Source organism: Prunus dulcis, chromosome 1, assembly GCF_902201215.1.
Source record: "Prunus dulcis chromosome 1, ALMONDv2, whole genome shotgun sequence".
Taxonomy (NCBI): domain Eukaryota; kingdom Viridiplantae; phylum Streptophyta; class Magnoliopsida; order Rosales; family Rosaceae; genus Prunus; species Prunus dulcis.
This window is the reverse complement of record NC_047650.1, coordinates 36,798,525-36,822,413: the sequence shown is the minus strand read 5'-3', so window position 1 is coordinate 36,822,413 and position 23,889 is coordinate 36,798,525. Positions and strand designations below refer to the sequence as shown.

The window sequence follows — 23,889 nt, the reverse complement described above, 5'->3', positions numbered from 1 at the left end:
ACACATTGCTAGTTTGTTGCGTTGGCGACCTCCATGGGATTGGTTGACTTCCTCATTGTCCTCCGAGGGTCGACCTTCTCGCCTGCGCTGCCTAGTTGGAGTGTTGGTGGACTGCGCCTGCGAAAGATTCTCTGTAGCTTGTTGACGAGAATTGGTTCTTCGAGAGTGAGTAACGGAGCGTCTTTCCTCATGGTCCTCATTGTGAGGGTTATCCAACTGGCCTCCCTGGGGGCCTAGCCTTTCGAGAACGCTTCTCTGTGAGTTGACAGCTGAACGCCTTTCTTCGCGATCCTCGTTGCGATGGTTGTTTGGCTGACCTCCTTGGGGGCCTAGCCTTTGATGTACATTTCCCTGCGGGCCCAAGCGGGCACGGACGTCGAGTCGTCCACCGGCGCGTTCGTCCAGCCTTCTCTCCTCGCCTGGTTGTCCAAGGCCAAGGTTTTGAGCAAAGCCTATTTGGTTGATGAGCTGCCTCATTAGATTGCTTTGGTCGTCCATTCTCTGAGCTAGCTGGTCAACTCTTAGATTAACGTCTGCTTGACTTCGTGGATCGGGAGGAGAGAAGTGCGTGGAGCCCAACTGCACACGGGCTAGGTTTTCATTGGAGGTGTATGCCGGAGCGTGCGTCGCGCGTGGAGGCAATGAAGGGAATGCTTGGAGTTGCTCCAAGACCGGCCCCGGGTCGGCGGTGGTAACAAGTCCTCCTTGATGGGAAGTTCCACCATGTTCGGCGGCGGTGGCCGGTGCGGTGGTGAGAGGTGGCGGTGCCACCATGTCGATCGCGGGATCGTGGGTGGAGTGGCTTTGGGCCGTCGTGGATCTAGCCATCGCGGCGGCTTTGCCTCTCGTGTTCATGCTTCCAACCATGGTTGTTTGGAAGGCTTCGGTGGATTGGAAAATAGGAGGAACGGATTCCTTGAGCACGCGTTGAGTATAACTCGTGCTCTCAATGAAAGCACCAATTTGTGGGAGTGAATTTCCCCCAAAAGAATATTCGCCAAAGATTCCTTCGTCTTCTCCGCCTCTCTTTCTCCTTATGCAGAGTTTGAGTAGGAATTCTGACGTACCTCATCCTTGTGCGTAACCAGGTATTTATAGTGGCCTTGGAAAGGTTGGTGGGGTTGGTGTAGTTGGTGAGGTTGGTGTGGTTGGTGTAGTTGGTGTAGTTGGTGTGGTTGGTGAGGTTGGTGTATTTAGGGATTATGAATGTAACCGAATCCCTAATTAAGGTGAGGATCATGACAGGACCCGACCCAATTTCCACTTTGGAATTCGAGCCAAGTCCTGTGCGTGTCCGACACCTGGCAATGTCGGGCACAAATGACCTTTTTACTCTTCTTGTCTCAAATTCTTTTTAACTTCCCTTAGACTTCTGCCGAAATTTCGGCAGAGCCTCCCCTGTATTTTGACTAATCCCAAAAATTTTCACCTGTTAAACAACCCATAAATTCACACCAACTGCCAGAATATTCCAAATAACAGATCTCCACTCCAGTTTTCCAACTTCAACTATATATATATATCAGAGCATTTTCTAAGTTTCAGGGTTTCAACTACAAAACTTTACCTTACGTGGTGATGCGGAGGATTTGAATGGCTCGGTGGTGGATCCCGCATATTTCTATGGCCTTGGGGCGAAAAACAGGTTGAAAATGTGAGTGGACCAAATATAAGATTTATGAAAACAGTTAAAAATCATAATAACCCCCATAGTAAAAATAACTGATAAGTAAGGCTAAAGTTCACTTGTGTTTAATATAAGGTATTCATCCGAATATATATATATAATCGTATGCATGTAGCTTCGTAAAACTGAACAATTATATGAAGATATAAAATGCGCAAATATCAAAGAAACTGGTTTGAAATAGCTGAAAACCATAACTGAATAAAAGAGCTTAAAATCCTTGAAAAAATACCACCTATTTGTACCCCTGTCATATCCGTCAATTCCCCTGGCAGGTCTCGGGCACCACGCAGTCTACTCGAGCCGCAAACTGGCAGAATCAGGGGACTATGATCAGCCTGATCTGCCGGCAGATTCCTCGAGGACACCAAGTCAGCTCGAGTCACTCTGGCAGGATGCAGGGGACCGTAGTCAGCCTGATCCGCAATCCTGGCAGGTCTCGGGGACACAGAGTCAGCCGAGCCGCAATCCTGACAGGTCTCGGGACACCAAGTCTGCCCAGCCGCAAATCCTGGCACTCACGGTCCGAGCGTCCCCGAAACTCGTGAGGCAAAGTCAAGTGCCCTGACTGAACTATAATCAGACTGGATGTCCGTAGACATCGGTCCGACTCTGGGTAATCACCATAAAGAAAATGGGTACAAGGTGGGTTTAAAATAGATTCCTTTAGAAAATCCGATTAAAACTGAAATCTCAAATTGTGCTGCTGTCTCATCTGATTTCAACCTCAAACTCTGTTTCTATGACTTTTAAATAAGCAACACATATTTATAAAACTGTTACTGTACTGATCAAGTTCAGAACCGTAATAAAACTTACTCAAGATCAAATAAAGAAACTTATTCAAATAAATTCATTTCTAAAAACTTATTTATATAAAATCAATATAAACTCATTTATAAAACTTATTTATATAAAAGCACATCAATCATTCATGAAATCTGATTTATGAAAGAAGGTCCACTCACAGAGGGTCCGAGCTACTTCGATCCCTCGAAGATCTCTTTTATAATTCTGTCGGGCTCCTGGTGCCTGATTATCCCGAAAGATTAAGTTAGTAAACTGCTGAATAAAAAGAATTTCAACTAAACACCCTGCCCCCGACTCCTAGAAATACGCGCATCTCAATCCAACTACTCCTATGCCTACAATAGCCTTTTTCAATGCTTGGAACAGTTTTGGGAGGTTCGACGCTCAGCTTAAGCGATAAGCCTGTCAGGTCGGCCGACCCGAGACCCGTGGGGTCCACGGTGTCCGATGGCCAATCTGATCATCCCTGAAGGTTTCTCATACAGCGGGAACCATGTTCTGCGAATTTGGTCCGAATCAGACGGTCGGATTGACCAAAATCGCGTTATCGCTTAAAACCCTAAAACTAGCCCCAGGGTTCGCGATTCCGGAGTATCCGGGACTCCGATTCGCAATCCGTTGAATCCTACACGATCCTGACATCGTGTAGACCGACATACCCAAAATACAGCGCGATCCGACGATTACACAACACTGCACCCACGGATCGCGCGATATGAAAAATCCGTTCGGGGCTCAAACGGACTCCGAATCGAGATCCGCGAAATCCCATGCGCTCGTGACGACACGAGGGTCACAAATCTACACAGAATTACATCAGTACCCTTGCCCACGGGCTCCAGTACGCGCGGACAGCTTTGGGTGTCCAAAGCGATTTCGGGTGGCCGAAAAATCTCGGAACCAAGACTCCAAAATCCTACCATAGGTAAAACACCCCATTTGGAGTCACTTTTGTTCTTGGGCCACCCCCAAAAAGTGACCCGAAACAGTAGTTTCGAAGGGCCGAAGTTCGGCCAAATTTTCAAGTTCAAAATCGAACCCCTTAGAGCTGAAATAGATGGAAGCCCATATACCCATCAGCTAGAGTACGAAAAATAGCTGAGAAACCATACCTTACTCGATCGATTTGGTGGAGAAACGAAGAAGAATTTCGAGCTGGAAGTTCGGGTGGCTTTGCAGGAACCTCCGTCGGAAAACATGATTTTCCGGCCAACTCAGGGCGGCCCCGGGGTTGAGATCGGTCAGGTTGTGACGGCGACACGAAGGCGGACCCGTAGGTACCCACGGCGGAGATCGGCTCGGCCTGTGGTGGCGGGACCGTCCCTTGGAAGGCGAAGAGTCGCACGACCCAAATCGCGCGAAGGAGAGAGAGGGAGGAGAGAGAAAGTGACGGGGAGAAGAGAGAGAGGGGTATAAAATCTGACTTTTTGGCCAAATTACCATTTTGCCCTTCGCGGTTTTTAGACCATAACTTCTTCGTTACGGCTCCGATTAGGGCCTACTCCGTGTCTACGAACTCCTTTCGCCGCGCTCTACGCAATGGCGTAAGCGAAATTCCCAAATTTTTTCTCGATCAAAAAGTCAAATTTTCCCCCATTAAAATATGCGAGGGCAATTTGGTCATTTTGCTAAAAGATATTTTCCTTACCTTTCTAGATATTTCTTTCTTTTTTTGATATTTTATTTTGGGTTCTTACAATCAAGTAACCCCCAATTTGATTAGGTAATTCCCAATTAGGTTAGGTAACTCCCAATTAGGTTAGGTAACTCCTAATTAGGTCAAATAATTCCCAAATTGATTGGCCTAATTATTTGACCTAGGGTTTTGAATTAATTAGGTTCCCACAATAATCCTGTCAATATACATACAAAAAAGTGGCTCTTGGTGAGTGGTGGCAAAGCGAAATAAAAGTTGCACTCCATCCTTGACAGAGTTTTGGGTATAGAGCTTAGATTTTATCCATTCTTGACAGAGTTGATATGTTAGGGTATTGAGCTTAGATTTTAAGTTTTAATTCTCAAGTTTCCGGATATGTTCCAAAACCCAAGAGTGAACCTAGGGCTTAGGTGAGAAACGGGTGTCAATCGAAATTTACACTAGTCGCGATTGGTCATCGACACTGATTGGCAGTCAGGCACATCCGTTCCATAAGAAAGAATGAACCTTGCGCAGGAAAATTTTAAAAAAGAAAAAGAAAAAAGGGTATACTGTTTAAATATATTATTTAAGGAGTCTAGCCGCCCGGCTATACTATTTATTAAAATAGAATTAAAAAAAGAAACCGTCTAGCCTGCCTAGGCGGCTGATTTTTCGAAAACTTGACTTTGGGTCCATATTGTCTGAATTGTGAAGCAATTGGCAATTCTGGTAGGTTGATGCCACAGGAAAAGCCCTGAAGGATGTCATTGCTGTTGGTATCGGTGGCAGCTTCTTTGGTCCTCTTCAAACAGGTCCTCTTAAAAAAAAAAAATTTAAAGAAAAAAAAAAAAAAGTGGTTTTCACCGGCTATACTCTATAAATATATTATTTAGGGAGGTACAACCAGTCTGGTTATACCCTTTAAATATATTATTTGTTGAGTACAGTCAGCCCCGGCTCTCCGTTGGCATATACCTCTTGAAGGAGTTTAATGACGGCCCACGTTTTAAATATATTATTCCATAAGTATAGCCCAGCACCGGCTATACTATTTATAAAATAAAATAAAAGGACCGCTTAGCCCCTAGGCGGCCCATTTTTGAAAACTTGAATCTAAGCTCCATACAAACTGAAAATCAGTATTTTCCATTTTCTGTTTTGGTTTATGTTATGTTTGGTTGCTAGGAAGCTGATGATGAACAAATATTCTCTTACAAACTGAGTTGGTCTTGTTAACTGACCCAGAAGGAGTATGCTGCTTTACGGGGCTCCAATTGTTGAGTCATCTCTTCTTTTGAAGTTTTTCCTTTTTGTCAATTCTCAGTAATGTAATCTGGGTGAAATGCAGCTTTTGGATCCATAAGATGGGCAAAAAGAGTAAATCAAAAACTCCCAGAGAGATGCAAGATAATACAGCTGCTGTAGAAGAGGAAAACCCATCATCTTCGGCCAAAAAATTGCTGAATCATTGGTTGACTAGTTGTACCCATCTTTCCATATTTTCATTCAATTTCAATGGTAACATGTTTTGTTAGATCTCCATAGTCGGATCTGTATGAGTTTGAGTATGGGATTCAACCTTCCTAAGTAGCATCTCCAGGTTCACCTAAAACAAACATAACACTTAATAGTGAGTTTGATGGGATACTGTTGGACTACTCGGCCTGCAACAGTAGTGGGCAAACCATTGGGTATGGCAAACCGCGGACATGTGACTTTGGCCGGGATCAGTGACAGTTGATTTTACCTAAACAAATGAAAGAAAACCAAGGTCAAGAACACAAGTTCTATAATTATGTAAATTCTGTAACATAAATTTGATTCAGATTACCTCATCCAAAATCGGAAAGAACTTTTTTTTTTTTGGACAAGCATGGGATAGTCAATAACCTCTATAGCTGTAGCCCAACAGAAATGCAATCAAAAGTTTAATAACAACTATGCAATGTGTAAAATGAAGACACATTTCAAACATAAATTAGAGGGTACCAACATCACTAGAAGAACTAAAATAAAATACCTGGGCTCTTTGCAGCATTGAGAGATACTGCTCCCAAAGAGAGCGCATCTTGTGTTACAGATAAATTTTTGGCTCAGCAGAAGAAGTTGGAAGTGGATTTGATGTTGCTTGTGAAGGCTACATACATAGAAGATTAGAGCAATCTTAGAAGAAACCAGAAAGACTAAACAAAATCTTGTTTAAAAAAAGAAAAAGAAAATCAGCTAGTATGGCTGATGAGCAGGAAACATTGGTTAATGAGGACCAATACGAAAAGAATTTCTGTTTACGAGAACATATCTTACTTGCAAACTGTTCCCAGTCGATAGAGACAAAGACAAACAGTCCTGCCATTCACAAACATGATAAATGAAAAGGGTTTTAATAACTGGATTTGGACAAAAATCAGTAAGTGTAGACACCGAGCAGGATCATTGGTTAATGAGGACAAATACTTAGGAAAAAGAAATTTATGTCACCAGAACCTATCTTACTTCCAAATTGTTTTCAACTGGTAGAGGCAAAGGAATATTTTCCTGTGGTTCACAAACATGATCAACGAAAAGAGTCTTAATGACTGGATTTGGATGAGGGTCTTTACACTGTTTATGCTGCCAATTCAAGCTGTCAAGTTAAACACACAAGTCAGTCTCTTTCCCAATTACAAAAAACAGAAAGTGACTAAATCTTTTACTAAATATGAGAATAACAAGTACTCTCTCTCTCACACAAACGCGCACACACATATGCAATCACAAAATAGAAAGGAAGACCAAAATTAGAGAGGAAGCATTACCTTTGGTTAATGAAAATTATGTAATCTATGACTTTTGATGCTAGGATACTTCAGTTTGCCAGGGAAAACTGGTTTTGCCTCAATTATTTGCCTGAGTTCTTTCATCATAGTCTTCCTCATAGACATTATATCTCCACACATAGAGAGTGCCTTATGATCCCTGTTGGATTGAACCCATACACATGTGATGCATTTCTTTGAACAGCTCCTCATTACCTTCGGCAATAACTTTGAGATCCTTCATGAGGATATCTAACGCCTTGGCTCGACAATTGCTGTCAAGAATGAACCAAAAACATGCAGAACATGGTATTTTTTTAGAGATTGTTTATGTATAGATTATAAGAAGCTTTAAAAAAATGATGTTCTCACTTGTCAATGAATTTTGCTTTCTGATCTGGAAATAGATCTTCGTCGAGTAGCAATTGTCATCGAATTTCATGAAACCAGAGAGGTACCTCTCTGCCTCATCCCATTTCCCACTCAGAACAGTGTCCTCAAAGTAGTTCATGTCAAAGTAAAATCCACTTTGACTCTCTCAAGCCTGTACATCAATTCCCAAAATGAATCATATTGATTCACAAACAATAATGTTTTATTAATAAACAGAGATAAAGAAACTTACATGTGGGCAGCTTCTTGATAACCTCCCTCATCACAAAACTGTAAGATTAAGAAAACAAGATCTTTCTTGAGATTATACATCCCAAGGATTAAACTCAAAGCCAAGGAACAGATGACAATTCTTTCCTCTCTCTTTTTTTCCTCACAAACAAAACAAAATATTGAGATCGCATCAAATCCAAAATTAAACCCAAGCAGAGGAAAGATTGATTTAGATGTCACACATTTAAAACCATTTCCATCTATTTGTAAAAGGCTAACAAGAAACCAAGATTACCAAAAAAAATAATTAAGAAATTAAAAATATAAAAAGCAAAGGTTTTTTCAGAAGCTCACCTCAAAGCTCAAGAACACAAGAAATTATATAATTTTTAATTAACTGATAAGTACGAGAAGATAAGTACGTTGACTTATATAGTCTCATACTGGCAGTGGTACCGCATGACAATGACTTGTTGATAAGCGCGTGGACTTATATAAGTAAATTATAGAGGCTCAGCTTTTTCCAAGCTACTGTCCGAAAATGGTGGGTCCCGACTGTGGTGCGATTAGAAAGATGGCCGTAGGCAATTTACACGCGTTTGTCATGCCGGAGTGCATTATCATTCTTATGTGTTTTTTCTGTAATTTTTTTAAATTTTCCTGTAGACTTTTTTCTTTATGTATTACACGGCAGAATATGCCACTGTAAATTCCTTTGTACTTTTCATTTGTTTACAAGAAATAATAATACATTATGGTGGAATTCCTTTTCTTTTTTTTCTTGGGTTAATTCTTTCATGACTACAAGCAAAATTTACTTTCAATGTGCTAATGACCTTTTTTTATTTAAAAATTATTAGTTAGGCTATTGTTACCGAAGAATATAGTTGCTCGGGAAAGTTTTGATTTTGGTTGGGCTAAGGCCCAAGAAGATAGTTGCTCTGGTTTCTTTGGCTTTGGTCCTCCATATAATATTTCAACTTTACCGAAGAATTTTATAGTGAAGGCCTTATATGTGGCTCTTAAGTGAGGCATTATTTCTTAATTGTTGGATCAAATTGGTTAGTTGTTTGATCAAATTAGTTAACCTGATCCAACGATTAAGAGATATGACCTCACTTAATGGCCATATATAAGGCCCTCACTATAGAATGACTTCAAGTTTACCATTCTAATCAAGAGTGCAAATAGCGTATCTTCAAAATTACAGTTTGGCCAGACAAAACCATGTTGATCGTTACAAAGGTTTTTAGTTTCTTGGGCTTCGGCCCTCCATGTAAACCAAAAAAGAAATTTAGTTTTTTTTTTTCTTTTTAACAGGGAGTGCAAATAACCTGTTGCTAACGAAATTATGGAATAGTACAGTCATACGGTAATGTAATATAGCTTTTGGGTTAATTATTTTATTAGTCCCTGAACTTAGACCTAATTTGCATTTGAGTCCTTCAATTTCCAAAATCGTTCCCGTGGTCCTTCAACTTCAGTTTTGTTAGGACAAATGGTCCTGCCGTCAATTTTGTTAACTTTTCTATTAAATGCAAGGGCAAAATGGTATTTTTGTATTAAATTGATTAAAATATGAATAAAAAAAATTAAAATTAAACTCTCTCTCTCCCCCTCTATCCTGATTTCTACTCCCTCCAAACTTGATTTTTTTTATTGGTTTTATATTTGATTTTCTTTTATTGTTATTTTAAAGATATAATTTTTTATTCATTTTTTTTAAATATAAAAATACCATTTTACTCCTACATCTAATAGAAATAGTTAACAAAATTGACAATAGGACCATTTGTCCTAACAAAAAAGTGAAGTTAAAGGACCGCGGGAACGATTTTGGAAATTGAGGTACTCAAATACAAATCGAGTCTATGTTCAGGGATGAACCCTATAGCTTTTATACATATTATAATTTTGGTGAACAACATGGTTGATATTTCCCCCTTTTTTGAGAATAATATCAATAAAAATCTACTTATATTACAACATATGGACAAACTATACCACATAACCTTACTACTTCTATTTAGATGAAATTTTTGTACTTTACTAATTTAGAAGTTATGTATGGCAGGTTCATGATTTGATGGCAACGTATTCATTGTGGAACAACTCAACCATGGATGTACAAGCACAACACATACTCATGCTTTCATTTGGCAATTGACATCCGCTATTTATCTGGCTTTTCATTGAAAACTATATACAAAATTAAACTACCATAATTCATTGAATTCTAAAGTCACAAATAGTCTGGCAAATTACAAACTAATGTACTCATTAAGAGAAAAATTTATGGTCCTAGGCCGGTGTCCAAAATAAAAATCAAATACCGACCAAACTAAACATTTAGCCTCCTAATTATATGAACCCTCGTGGAACAAGCAAGAAATGGCCCGGTCCACAGCGTAACACTATAAGGGGCAAAGGCTCCGGCCCTGCTGGAGAAGCTGCCGGAGCTGCTTGAAGTGGCGAAGGCAGAACTGGCATAACTGATGGAAGTGGCGGAGGAGGGAGTACTAGATCGGCAGGGCCGTGGCCACCATTGGCGTTTGGAATTCGATATCGAATTTTTCCACTCAACAGTGGATTGGCCTCTAAACATCTCCTTACATCCATCATTTCCGAGGTTCTTGCCATGACGGGCTCTCCATATTCCTGAAGCCCTTCGTAGGTCCTACACATCCAATCCCAAAGCCATATATATTAGATAATCAGTTGAGATGGTACAAATAGCAGCGACCGGTTCTTATACCTGAAGTTCTCCAGGTTCATGATCTCGGTCCCCCGCTCAATCAGGTTTGGATTGTAGAGGAGGAAAGTGCTGAGTTCTTCATGGAGGATGGTGTGAGCCTCATCACGGTTGTTCCTGCATGCGCAGCAAAAGTATGTAAATAAAATTAACATTTATATAAATATTAATTAATTAATTAAAAATAAAAGGTGAATTAGTAAGTTAATTACTCGTCCACTGCTTCCAAAAACTTGTGCCAACGAAGCACAAAAACGACGTTGGTCGAGTACATGTTGTCATGCACTGTGGTGAAGCCGTTGAAGTATTCCTCTGCCTCATCAAATGCTCCATGAATGAAGCATTCTTCAAAATAAGGCAGGCAGAAGAACAATCCAGACTCCCGCTCCAGGCTACATGTGTATAAAATAATTCACGCAATTAGTAAATTATTAGCCAAATATTGAGATCATGAATGTAGATTAAAAAAATAGGAAAGACCAACCCTCAATTACAAGGGCATTGACAATCATCTAACAACAATCTCTCTCACATAGATGACTGCTGTCTATGACATTAGGCTTAAGGAAAAATAAACATGGGAAAGGAAAACTCACGTGCGAGCTGCTTCTCCGAGGTTATGGCGGTCAAGGTATTGGAGGACGGAGTAAATCGCCTCTCTATGTGAATTAGCAGCCATATCTTCAGTAGCCTTTGCTTTGGTTCCTAAACATAAAAAGAAGTCAAAGATCAGAACATAGCATCATAAAAATGAGCCAAAAAATGTAAAATGATATCATTCACAACCAAAAAATTGTAAAATCACATCATCCACAACATCAAAAAATATAAAATCATATCATCCGCACACAAAAAGTGAAATAATCTCATCCACACCAAATTGTAACATAAAATCTACATGCAAGCTAGAATTAAAATCAAAGCGAGTAGGGTTTGTGGGAGCTGATGCTCTAGTGCCGAAGCATTTTATACGACACTCACGATAAGAACTCTACTCTCACCAACCACATTTTGAAATTAATTAAGAAGAATCGGATTGGTAAATCCTCAAAAAAAGTAAAAAATCTATCTTTTTAAGGGAAGAGTATGAATAAATATGGTGAAAATATAGCAGATTTAGGCAGACAATGTAATAAATGGGAAGGAAATAAGAAAGAGGGCTCATCTTTCTACATGAAAGAGAGCAGATTTCTTAATTAAAACAAGAAGAAGAAAAAAGAGAGTAGGGAATTGGCTCTCACTTCTCAAATTCTCTGAAAATGATATATGCTTCTCTTCACTCTTGAGCTAAAGCTAGCTAGGACTCTCTCACTCACTGCATGAAATGGGTTGGTGGGAGACGGCTCAATTTATAGAGGGGCTAAGGGGTATAATGACCAACATATTGTGGGCTGTCCACCACCAGGCTCAGCAGGGGCGTTTGCAAAACGCGCTCTAGAAAAGGAAAAATGATGCAACACATGCGTTCTCATTTTTTTTATCATGCACTCTCCCAATATAACCAATAGATTAAAATATCAAATCCGTACGATATTATAATAGTCAAATATGTAGAACATAGTGTAAAGATGGCCCAACAATTGGAGTCATCATATAACCCTTTTATTGATAAATTTATATATTATAAATTAGCTGAACTTTACAGAATAAATTAATTTAAAATATTTTAAGAAAATTCTTGCAATTGATATTTTCAAAAATATGCAACACATATTTAATGACTCGAATATATACATTTGAATATTATTGTTAGGTTTCGCGTGAAGTTCACGATCGAGAAGCGCGTAAAAGGAGATAGTACAACAATAAGTCGATTAGTTTCTAATATTAGTTCATTACAACATTTCGAATATTTGGATAACAAAATTCATTTCAAAGATTCAGAATATACGAGTATCAATAATTAATCCTTTTCAAGATTACTAATATGTCATACAACTATTCAAAGAAACAAATGACAAGTCAGTTGAAGTCGGCAAACCAATTCAAATATGAAGTCAGCCAACTGAGCCAATAACGAGATTCGTTGCCTTCATTTTATTTTAACAAATTTCTAAAGCTAAAAACTACCCAAATTTACCAATATATAAATATCTTTCTTCAATTTCCTTTTGTCAAATTCATTTTTTTTATTAGATGATACTATAATGGTAGCTTGTAGCCCCTACTAAAACAATTTCTTTGAACAACAAATGAATTTCAATGTATTGGAATAAACTTAACCAAGTTTCTTTCTCTTCATCAAATTCAACTTTACATGCATTCTAAGTAATTCGCCTCATCTTTGGTTACAAAATTATGGATTAACGGTGAGTTCTTGTATATATAACAAATTATTTTATGCATAATATACCCACACAAAAAAAGGGAAAAGAAATGCGTAGAGTCCATGTTAGTTGTGTGAGTCTAACCACAGTGTAACATTAACTCGTTTTTTACTCTTCTAAGGTGTGAATGCTGCTAATGTAAAGAATTTGAGTTGGCAAGCAGTGTGAACGTGTGTCATACCGATATGGAAGGCATTCTGGGTGCTTTGGCGAGTCAGGGCCATTGAATTTAACAGTTGAAATGCTCTTAGGTTAGATTTACCTACCATAAAGGTAAAACCATGTCACCAAATTAGGTTCAAATTAGTTGCAAATTGCAAGTTGTGCCACTAAACAAATTAGGAAATATGTAAAAATTTCCAAAATTGTTTAATGAGAAATTAATTTTTCCATACCACCAAACTCATTACCATTTATGTAAAAAGTTGTATGGGAAGAAAAAAGGGGGACGAACCCTACTTTATCTTGGTTGCATTTGACTTGTATAAAAGGAGGAAAGGAAATTTTCCTTTTGGAAAATAGACTTTCTTTTTTAGTCTATTGTGTTAGAGAATGGATAAGACTATGGATTGGGGGATTTTATTGACACTACCTATCTCTTGAAACCACCTACTTAAAAAATTTATCCAAAATTCAAGTTGTGCCATCTCTTATTAAAGTCGTCTCCACTTGTAATCTTTCATCCAAAAGCAAAAAATCTAAGAACCTCAGCCTGGCCACCCCGAAACCCAACCACCCTCCATCACCTGCTTGAGTCATTGGTGTGGGCTGACGTCAGTGTGGGCCGATGTCGGCAATGTAGTTGATGAAGGGTCAGTGGCTGTCGATTGGTGGCTGGAGCTCGGTTCTTCTTCTTCTTTTTTTCATTTTTTCATTTTTTTGGGTTTTTAATTTCATTTTATTATTGAATGATAAAATTGAAATTTTGGGATTTTTTTTTGAATTAAAACAAATAAAATTAAAGTCAATTGGTGGTGTATTTGCTTTCAAAAATCAAAAATAATAAATAATAAAAAAAGGTGTAGTGGCTAATCAATATGATATATCATATGTGAGAGCACTAATTCGAAGAAGATAGATTTTCGTTTTGAGTGAAACATAGCTTAAATCATTGTCAAATTACACTTTTATCATTCCACACATGACTTCTCTCGGGAAAAAAAAAAAAATCATTCCGCACATGACTAGTACATAGCAAATAAATTTGGACTCAATTATAAATTTTTTTATATAAACGATATTCTACTTTAATCTAATCTAAATTATACGAAGAAGAGGATTCAAACTCGGGTATAAGGTGAGAAGCACATCCGTTCTATCTAATTTGACTAAGCCTATATCTACGACTCAATTACAAACTTAAATTCAGCAAAATAGTTGTTTCAAATATTGAAAATTGAGATACTAAAGTAGAACCGTATCCAAAGTAACAATCACAAATGTAATTTATTCTATTTTCTTTCGACTTCCAACTACAAAAAAAGTACTTATTTCCTTGATATTCCTCTCCATAAATCTATTGTTTAGTTTTCTTTTTCGGATTAGATGTCAATGGTAGACGATATAATTATGGTTTTATAAGTAAAAACTCAGCTGGCTGAGCTGCTTGCTTTGGTGGGGCTACTGGTAGAAAGCCAGCTAGATATAGTTTGAGTTTGAATCCAAATTACTGACGCGCGCTTGCAGTATATTAACGTGGGATCAACTATGTGAAGGTCCTATAAAAATTGTGTGAAATAAAAGTTACATATTTTATATATGTATATTCAACGGTATAATTCTCTGTTAAAAAAACAAGTGTGAAATACAGGATGTTAGTGAGCATTAATTCGGAAGTTTCATTTCCTACTAGTTAGAGATATGTAGAGAAAATATTTTCCTTTTGAATGAAACGCAGTGAAACTAATCTTAAATTTACATTTTTATTCTTTCGTATGACTAATACGTACGTGCATGTAATTTTACGTCAAATTAATTTGACGAAAATAACTTTGGACTCAATCACAAATTTAAGTAAATTATGAGACTATAAAAGTATTTAAAATAAAAAAATAAATAATGTAATTGGTTATTTATTTTTCCTCTACTTCCAACAAAAGCAAAAAAACTTTTTTCACGAATACTATACGTTCTTTTGTAGGAAGAATAGTTTTTATCACTGAGCAAAAGTTCTTCAATCAATGAAATTGTAGTTGTTTGCAAATAGGAATGAAAATTAACTAAGAAGCTTCCAAAAATATCTCAACTTCCGGCACAAGTAAAAACCTTATTAATTAAACCACATAAGTTCAGAAAACAAAACAACAACAACAAAAAAACATGAACCCTTTTTTTTTAAGAAACAAAGCGTTCATTAAACAAAGGGGTTAAAAAAACACATGAACCCTAAACCCTCCTATTCCTTGGACAGCAGCAGGGAAGATTCCCATTAATCATCCTCAAATTCCCATTTCCCTGCGGCCCTGATCCAGCTGATGCTGATGACTGAGCTGCTTGAGTTGGTGGAATCACTGGTAGAAAACCACGAAAATTGGGGGACCCCACCTGGTACCGAAGCTTCCCAGCTAGCCGCTGATTGGCCTTCAAGTATTTCTTAATATGTTCCCATGCTGCCCTTCTCTCTAGTTCTGGGTCTCCAGGCAGCCCTTCGAATGACCTACACATCAAAAATCATCATATATGTAAGTAAAATCGAAATTTTAATAATGTGTATGTGTGTATTAATAATTGAAATTGATTATTTTTTATACCTGAATTTTTCAAGGTCAAATAGCTCAGTCATCTGAGCGATTATATTAGGATTATACCGCTCGAAATCCTTGAACTCTTCGAGAATGGACTTTGCATCATCGTATCGCTTACTGCGCATAAACATAGAACATGAACACAACAATGTTTTTAAGGTTAGAAACTTAGTTAGTAATGAAGATTAATTATCAGATACATTAGTTGATTACTTATCCATGGCCTCCAAGAACTTGTGCCACCGGATCTCGTGGATGATACGAGTTGAGCAGTGGTTGTCGTTCACGGTTGTGAAACTGCTCACATACTCCTCCGCTTTCTGAAATGCTCCGCGGATGAAGCAGTCCTCAAAGTAGTTCAGGTTAAAGAACAATCCTGATTCCCTCTCCACCCTACATATATATAGGGTACAAATTTATATCATATGAGAAAAAGAAAAAAAACAAGCAAGAGAGTTGAACCCAAAGGACAAAGGCAGTCGTGCTTCCACATGTCAACATTGATAGTTTTAGTTATTAACATGTGTGTGAGATCCACATAAGTTAATGAATGACAATTAATCATCTCATATGCACGTACACAATTGTTGTTCTTGACAATAAAGAGAAATTAAATTAGGAAAAGAAAACCAACCTACGTGCAGATTCATGTAAATTAGCTCCCTCGAGAAATTGTATTATGGAGAGAATATAGTCACGATGGGTACCAGCCATTTGTGAAATATTTGTGATAGCCCTGTCAAAATGAGCCAAAAATCAGTAAATCATATTAGCAAACACATATAGAAAAAAATCTGAAATATAAGATAATATTTGTCTAAGTAGCTAGAATTGAAGCAAAACAAATAGGATTTTGAGAAGGCGACATCATGGAAAACCCAAAACAGATTTGATATGCTGGAAACAATGGCTGGTCTAGAAAGGTATTGTTATTAAAAAGATGTAGCAAGAAATATAGCTCAAATTCTATATGAAGAAGAGAGCAACTTTCTTAATCAAATGAGAAATTTACAGAAATGTTGCATCCAAAAAGAACAAAAAAGACAAAAGGAGAATTTGCTCTTACTTGAAAACTCCCTTCGGCCAAGATTGCTCTAACACTGCATCAAATGGCTTGGGAGAAGAGGCATCCAATTTATAGGAGAAGAAGCATCCAATTTATCAAGGCCCCAACAGAGGAGGGACTATTTGGTCATTGTCATGACCTCCTGAGGGATACATCAATGTGGGTCCCACGCCAGTGTATGGCAAGGCTATTCACATTTCAATGTGGGGGCGTTACGCTCTTCCAAATAGGAAAACGTGTTAGGCTATGGTGGAGGCGTCCTTATTGTATTTTCATGCACTCTCACTTGATAACCAATGGATTACATATTTAATCTGATGCATATTCTAATTTTTTTTAAGTAAATTTAGGTTTTAGCCACAAAAAAACTTTCACTTTTGGAAAAAGCCAAAGCTTTTTTAAAAAAGACAGAAAAATCTCTTAACTTTCAAATCAAAGACATGCAAATGTAAAGGATGCCTTAGAAAATCCAAAAATAAATAAGGGCAATTTTGTCCATTTTAGCTTCTTTTAAAAAATTTATCTCTCCTTTGGGTTTTTCCAAAGTCTCCTTTTTTTTTATAGTGGAATTATGCATATTTTTTTGTTTATCAATGCAGTATTTCGAATTTGAGATATATTACTAAACTAATAACTCATTTTATATGTTAATTCAGTAGTAAAATGTGGACTAAAATATTACAATATTTTTATCATTTTTATCATCGAATGTGTAGAATGTAAGTGGGAAAAAAATAACAATTGAAGGAATCGTGTGGCATTGTGTTTTTAGTGCAAAACTATTAGGCCACTGTTACTAGAGAAGATTTAAAAGGCATAAGAAAATTTGCCCTTGATATTTTAAAAGTGTGATGTGTACGTTTAGCTATTAAAATAGTTGTAGTGAATTATTGTTGTTAGGTTCCGCGTAAAGTTTACAATTAAAAAGTGCATAAAGGAATAAAAGTCCATAACAATCTATAAAAATACAACATAAATATTTTTAAGTCTATCATTTATTGATACTAGTTCATTCAAACGATGATTTATTCAAAAGAATTCGGAATCTATGAAAGTGAGTAATTGAATCAAGATTACTAATCACGTATTTAATAATAACAAAGTTATATAATTAAACTTTTATCACAAAATACGTGGCAATTCGGTTTGTTAATTTTTTAAGCAGACCTGTCAAGTTACCAAGTAAGATAATTGGGCCAAATTTTTTTATGAGTTTTGGGCTAAGTTAACTTAAAAATTATATTTAGAAAGAAAAAAAAAATTTCAGATGAGCCAAGCAAAAACTCCTGGTGGATCAGCTAATGGGTTCCCACCGCAATGGTAGTAGATTGCTCCTTTTTCCCATGGCATCCAAGATCAAACTCCAGTGGAGTTTCTTTCTTTCAATGTAACCAAAAAAAAAAAAAAAACTCCCAGTGAATCTACTATTCTTTGAGTCCCTAAATTAAGAAAATTTTCTTTTTCTTTAGTTAAAATTTTTTTAGTCCTTTAATTTTAGAAAATTTTCTTTTGTGCCTACAAGAGTTACTATTTCAAAAGCAAATCAAACGAAAATATGAAACTAAAAATAATTTATCAATTTTAAATGAATAGGTATGAGCATCATTATAAAAATTGATGTAGTTTTAATAAAAGAGGAGTAAGGATGAAATATAAAATAAACTCATAAAATAATAGATAAGGAAAAACACAATTAATAGAGTCCATGAGAGCGTTTGTGAGTCTAACTGCAGTGGAACACTTCCTCTGCTCTTTTGGTAATTTGGTAAAACAAGGTAACATTTAATTCTTCTGGTTGTGTTCAAAGAATTTGAGTTGGTGTGAGGCCATGTCATCATATATGGAAGGCCATGCCAACACAGATGGGGCCTACTTTGGCTCGTGAAAGCTTTCGGCTTCTTTTTTTGAGAGATTTTGGAAAAACCAAAGGAGAGAATTTTTTAAAAGAAGTCAAATGGAAAAAATTGCCTTTATTTATTTTTGAATTTCCTAAAGAATCCTTACATTTGTATGTCTTTGATTTGAAAGTTGAGAGATTTTTCTGTCTTTTCTGAAAAAGCTTTGGTTTTTTTCAAAAATGAAAATTTTTTTGTGGTTAAAACCTAAATTTCCCTTTTTTTTGGACAATTCTTTTAGGCATGGATTACCAGAAATATACAATCCTTGACTAAATTGGGTTTAAATTAGTTGCAAATTACATGCTGTGCCACTAAAAAACAACATGAAGCAACATCTAGGCAATTTGTAAGAAATCCACACAGCATTATATATTGGAAATATGATAATTAATTGCAACATCTAGGCAATTTTAACTTACATGGTAAGAAACCCACCATCACATCCAGTGGTCAAAAAGCAATAAATCATTTCCAAAATTGAAATCTGGACGTTAATTAATTGTAATTCACCCCTAATCCAGCCACCAGGGGAAATGTGAATATATGCAAAAGTTTATCATGGGCGGCTTGCAATATTTAATTGAATTTTTTATTTTATTAAATTTATGTGGGGTATCCTATAAAAGTTGTTGGAAGTAAAAGTTAAGCTTTATTCGGATGGAGTAATTTCAAACATAGGAATTTAGATGACATTATAAGATTAAATTGTTTGTTTATATCAAAATTTGTATAAGAAGAAAATAAAGAGAACAAATAGATTCCGAGTGGTACTACATCTGGTTATTTTATTTCCTTTCGATATTATGTTTTGTAGTTCTTTTATAGCAAACCATTTCTTTCAAATGCCTCCGTCCAAATGGAGCCTTGTATGTATTGAATTTGGAAAAATAAAAGTTATTTGCATTGAACATGTACCAAATTGGTGGATATAATATTGTAAGGGAAGTATCACTTTAATTATTTGTAAGGTCGGATAGTCAAGATAGGATATGACAAGGACTTCTGAATAATTTAAACATTTACTGCAGTTGAAAATGCATTTTATTAAAGAGATATTTAGTGATATACCCATTTCTAGCACTAATATTATAAATAAACCCTACACAATTGAATTCCTATAAACAAACCCAAAAAAAACCCAAAAAATGATAGCTAGCATTATTGAATTTAATATTGATTATTAAATTACTTTGATGCCCTATTGAGTGCTTTGGGTATTTTTATGAGTTTTTGGGGTTGGGCTTGTTTTAAGAAATTGATGGCAATTTTGTAATTTATAAGAAATTAAAAGCTTTTTTGTTATGTTGTAAATGGGCTTTGGGTGTGTTTCTAAAGTCCATTTTATATAGGGTATTTTTATAATTTGGGCCCCCATATTGGGTATAATAGTGAATCTCCCTTTATTAAAAGCACAACTAATTTTTTAAGAGTTGAGCTCATTTACTGCATAATTTACACTCGACCAAATTAGAAGGGATTTCAGCTCATCCTAATCCTATACCAAAGCTTAGTTCATCTCATATGTTGTTTGAGGAACATGAGTTTATGTAATACTTTAAGACCAAAACTTAATGTCCTAATAATCTTCTATAGAAACATGAGTTAACTTGTCAACTGATTTACTTAAGCAATATAGTACATTGATTGAATCACCCTTTAATTTAGTATTTCTCTCCACGTTATATTAAGTTCAACTGATTGTAATTCTTTTCTTTTTCTTTTTCGAAACAATAGAGATTCAATTGAAAAACAGGACACAAACCCAAAATACAACAATAAGAACACAGCACCAAAAGGAGGTTCTTGTACTGAGACTAAAACAACATAGCCAACTAAGCACAAGTATTACAAGATAGTTAGAAAACAAATATATAACTTGAAACCCAACTAACAAGGAATTACATATGATGAGGACCTAAATCCCTGCAAACACCAATGCTTTATGAAGATCAAGACAGAGAACAATCTCTCTAACTTTATGGGACAGGAAACACCCCAAGAGTGGAGGGCATAACTGCTCAACTTCCACTAGGACATTCCAAAGAATATCATAGCATCTCTTAATCCCCACTTGACCCCAAGCACAATAAAAGTAGATCCACCAAAATCATCATCTCCACCTCCAATATAGAGAGATCTACCACACAAGGAGCAGATCTAGCAAGATCATTCAATAACTAGCCCCAAAAGACTGGGACACAAACCCTAAAGAAAAAAAGAAGAAACAAAACCTTGCAAAAGCAAGGATCAGACAAAACCCAACAAAAGTTGGGAGGGAAAACCTCTCCACAACATAACCCCCGCCAGGAGGGAGGGAGAGAAGCCCAAATTATTAACAGAAGGGGATGGTATTTTTAGATATGGAGTGGTTTTGAGTTGGGGGAAAAGAGTCTTTTTGTGTTTGTATATGCAATAGTTTGTTTCAACTGATTGTAATTCTAACCTTTTTACTTATTTTCTCCTTGTCACATGAACTAACCTTATGAAATAGTTTTTAATTAAAAGAAATATGAAATTGAAAAAAAAAAACTAGAGAAGAATTTGGTAATAGTAATGGTGGAGCATTCTCCTCAATCTCCACCATCATCCTCCTCTCTCTTCATCCTCACTGAACTCTTAACTGATCACTGAGGTCGGTGAGGCTATGCGAAGTTTTGAGAGAGACGAATTCATGGCTTATTACTAGTAACATTGATATTGTCTTCAATTTAATCACCTATAAAGCTCAATAAATATGAAGTTTTATTTAAAATGTCTTTACGCTATTAATAATGAAACAATCCATTATATATTTTATTTTATTTAATCAAATTTTCAACAATGATAATCTCAAAAAAAATTATCCAGTCCAAAATAATTAAGAGTCCGTTTTAGAGACGTGTCACACTCAGTTCAAGCTCAAAAACATAAAACATTAAAGTGAGTGCGGGCCCAGAGTGTTTATATAATACGAGTCACTGTCACTGTCATACGTTTGGACCACAAATAAGACTTCTTTTTTGTCCTAACGTCAGATAGAGTCATGCATGCACTGACCCAACCCACCTTTTTTCTCTGCCTACCCACCTTAGAGTGCGTGATATCTACGCACACCCCTTTGTGAAGGTAAATATATAAAAATAACTTCGTTTTTCTTTTTTATTTACTGCGTTTGGTTTTGATGCCATCACGACTAAATCTCACTTTTAAAATTTGCAGTATATAAATTCATTCATCCGTAGAGGAGGCTAATCCATGACTGGGAATTGGAATGTGGGTGCTTGACCGGACGCCCCACGTGGGCAGGACCGGCTATGAGATTTTTAAGGCCTATGTCAACGTCGAAAATAGACTCTATGTATGTATAGTTTTACACAAGAAAGATTATTTAATTTTATTTGCAAGTGCATGTATATAAAACCTTTTATAATCATAGAAAAAAGTTTAGGGCTCCGACAAAGTGTCATTTAATTTTTGTATATAAGAAATGATTGAACATCCTATGTATTTATAGCTCCACACACAAGAAAAATCATTTGATTTTATTTGTGCTTGTGTGTAGAATATTAAAAATAAAACTTTTATAACCATACAAAAAGTTTAGGCCTTGGACAAAATTTTATTTATTTATTGTATATAAGAAATGATTGAAGACAAAAAAAAAAAACTAAAAAGAACCATGTATTCACCTAGAAAAGAAATTAAAAAACATACAAAATGCTGGGATCGAACTTAAGTTGGGTGTGCATTAAAAACTAGAGACCTTACCACCGTAGAGTCAACTTAAGATAATATTGATGTGTTTATTTATATAACTAGTTACCAAAATATGACCACATAAAAAAAAAAAAAAATTTGGGGCCCTCCCTTAAGTCAGGGCCAGAGCAGTTGCACTGATTGCCCTGGCTTAGGGCGGGGGCTGTATATGGGGTCGTTACAAATTCATATACACTACATTTTGGGTATTCAAATTTTTTTGTTGCTGAAAATGTATTATATATTTTCTTTACCATATGAATTTCCGATATATTTCTTTAATTTAAAAATAAAAGAAAAAAGAAAAAAAAAAGCGTTATAGAAAAGAATGTCAAACCATCCTCACATGAGATTCACATCACCTTTAATGACCTTAGGGGATTGGTGAGGGCGTCTAATACAATCCAAAAAGGCTTTAGAGTCTAAGAATTCTCTTTAGTATGATCGAATAGAAACCACCTTGGACGATTCAAACTCATTTTCAATTTTGACTAGAAAAAGACCATTGAAGATACCACGGGAACTACACATTATAAATCGAAGGCACAAACCATATTACTTCAGTCGAAGATGGGAACGACCCTTAAACTAGGGTGGGCTTTAGCCAAGTACAAAATTTTAAGAACTTTAGAATTAGTGCTACATTTTAGAGTATCCATCTAATTTAGTGGGAATTAGCCCACCTGCCTGGTAAAAATTGATCCACTCCATTCAAATAACTTTAAATAAAAAAGTTAGTCAACCATTCAGACAAAATAGATGAGAAAAAATTTATTTTGCTCACTCTCATGAAAATTTCTAATTTTACCCTTACGTCTCACATATATTTACAATCAATAACCTAAATAGAACATCAAGGCTACTCTAGCTACAAATAAGAAAATATCCTATTGCATATGACTAAAACCAATAGTTCAGATTTTAGAAAGTATTCAAATGATGCCACTTCAACGTTGGTAGCTTCAATGATTTATATTCTAAGTGTTTTGTATCTACAGGCACATTATGGATATTAAATACATCACTGTTTTCTTTATAACTTTAAGCTATTAAAAATTAACACTCGACAAAGTTAAATATGTAAAAGAAAAAACATATTTATACACGGGATGCGCACAAGTTTTTCCTTGAAAATTTTGAAAATTTTAAAATATTCAAGTTTTAGGCATTTTAATTTTCCTCAGGCTCTTTAAATTTTGACTTTTTGTAAGAATGAGTTTTAAACATTACTTGAGAGAGTTGCGATCACTATTCGGAGAGGACGAATGATAATCTTCTATTAATAAAAATGTAATCATGTGGTACGTTCAATGTACCGGTATATTATTTTATCAACGATTGAATTTTAGTTTCTTAATTTAATAATTAATAATACGATACACCGGTGCATATGTATCAGTATATTATTTTATCAACGACTGGATTTTAGTTTCTTAATTTAATAATTAATAATGCTATACACCGATGCATTGTATATGCCGTAGAAGGAGAAAAACAAAAAAAAGGCAAAAATTTTTTTATAGAAATTTATCTTGAAACCTTAGCTTGTAAGTAAAAGGAAGAGAGTGACCAACACTCTCCCAAAACGGGCGCTGGAGACTGGAAACACCTCAACCGTCACTGTCCTCTTTTGACAAAGCTGAAACAGCTGTCAGGACTAAAGCTTTCTTGGGTGGGGCCCACAGACACTTGTCTCACATGGACAAAGCTTGCCGATCTGCTATCGTACTTATCATTGATAAGCAGGGAAACTTATACCTCGTAGGTACCGCCTCGTTATATATAATATCTCTCTGCCCTCCCCTTCAGTCCCATTAACATTTCTCAGCA

General features: G+C 36.1%; 1 protein-coding gene and 1 long non-coding RNA gene across 2 annotated transcripts; both read right to left on the bottom strand.

Annotated features, from left to right (window-relative positions):
* Positions 1-6,198: 6,198 nt before the first annotated feature.
* On the bottom strand, positions 6,199-7,643 carry LOC117616461. The gene is made up of 6 exons (XR_004584139.1): positions 7,557-7,643; positions 7,304-7,475; positions 6,932-7,206; positions 6,630-6,759; positions 6,441-6,482; positions 6,199-6,273 (listed from the first exon to the last, which is right to left on the bottom strand). It is a non-coding gene; the product is annotated as an uncharacterized LOC117616461 (long non-coding RNA).
* Positions 7,644-9,898: 2,255 nt separating this feature from the next.
* On the bottom strand, positions 9,899-10,968 carry LOC117619340 (topless-related protein 2-like). Its single transcript, XM_034349272.1, has 4 exons — positions 10,886-10,968; positions 10,502-10,681; positions 10,293-10,406; positions 9,899-10,214 (listed from the first exon to the last, which is right to left on the bottom strand). The coding sequence occupies exons 1-4, from the start codon at positions 10,966-10,968 to the stop codon at positions 9,899-9,901; spliced, it is 693 nt and encodes a 230-aa protein (XP_034205163.1).
* Positions 10,969-23,889: the final 12,921 nt, after the last annotated feature.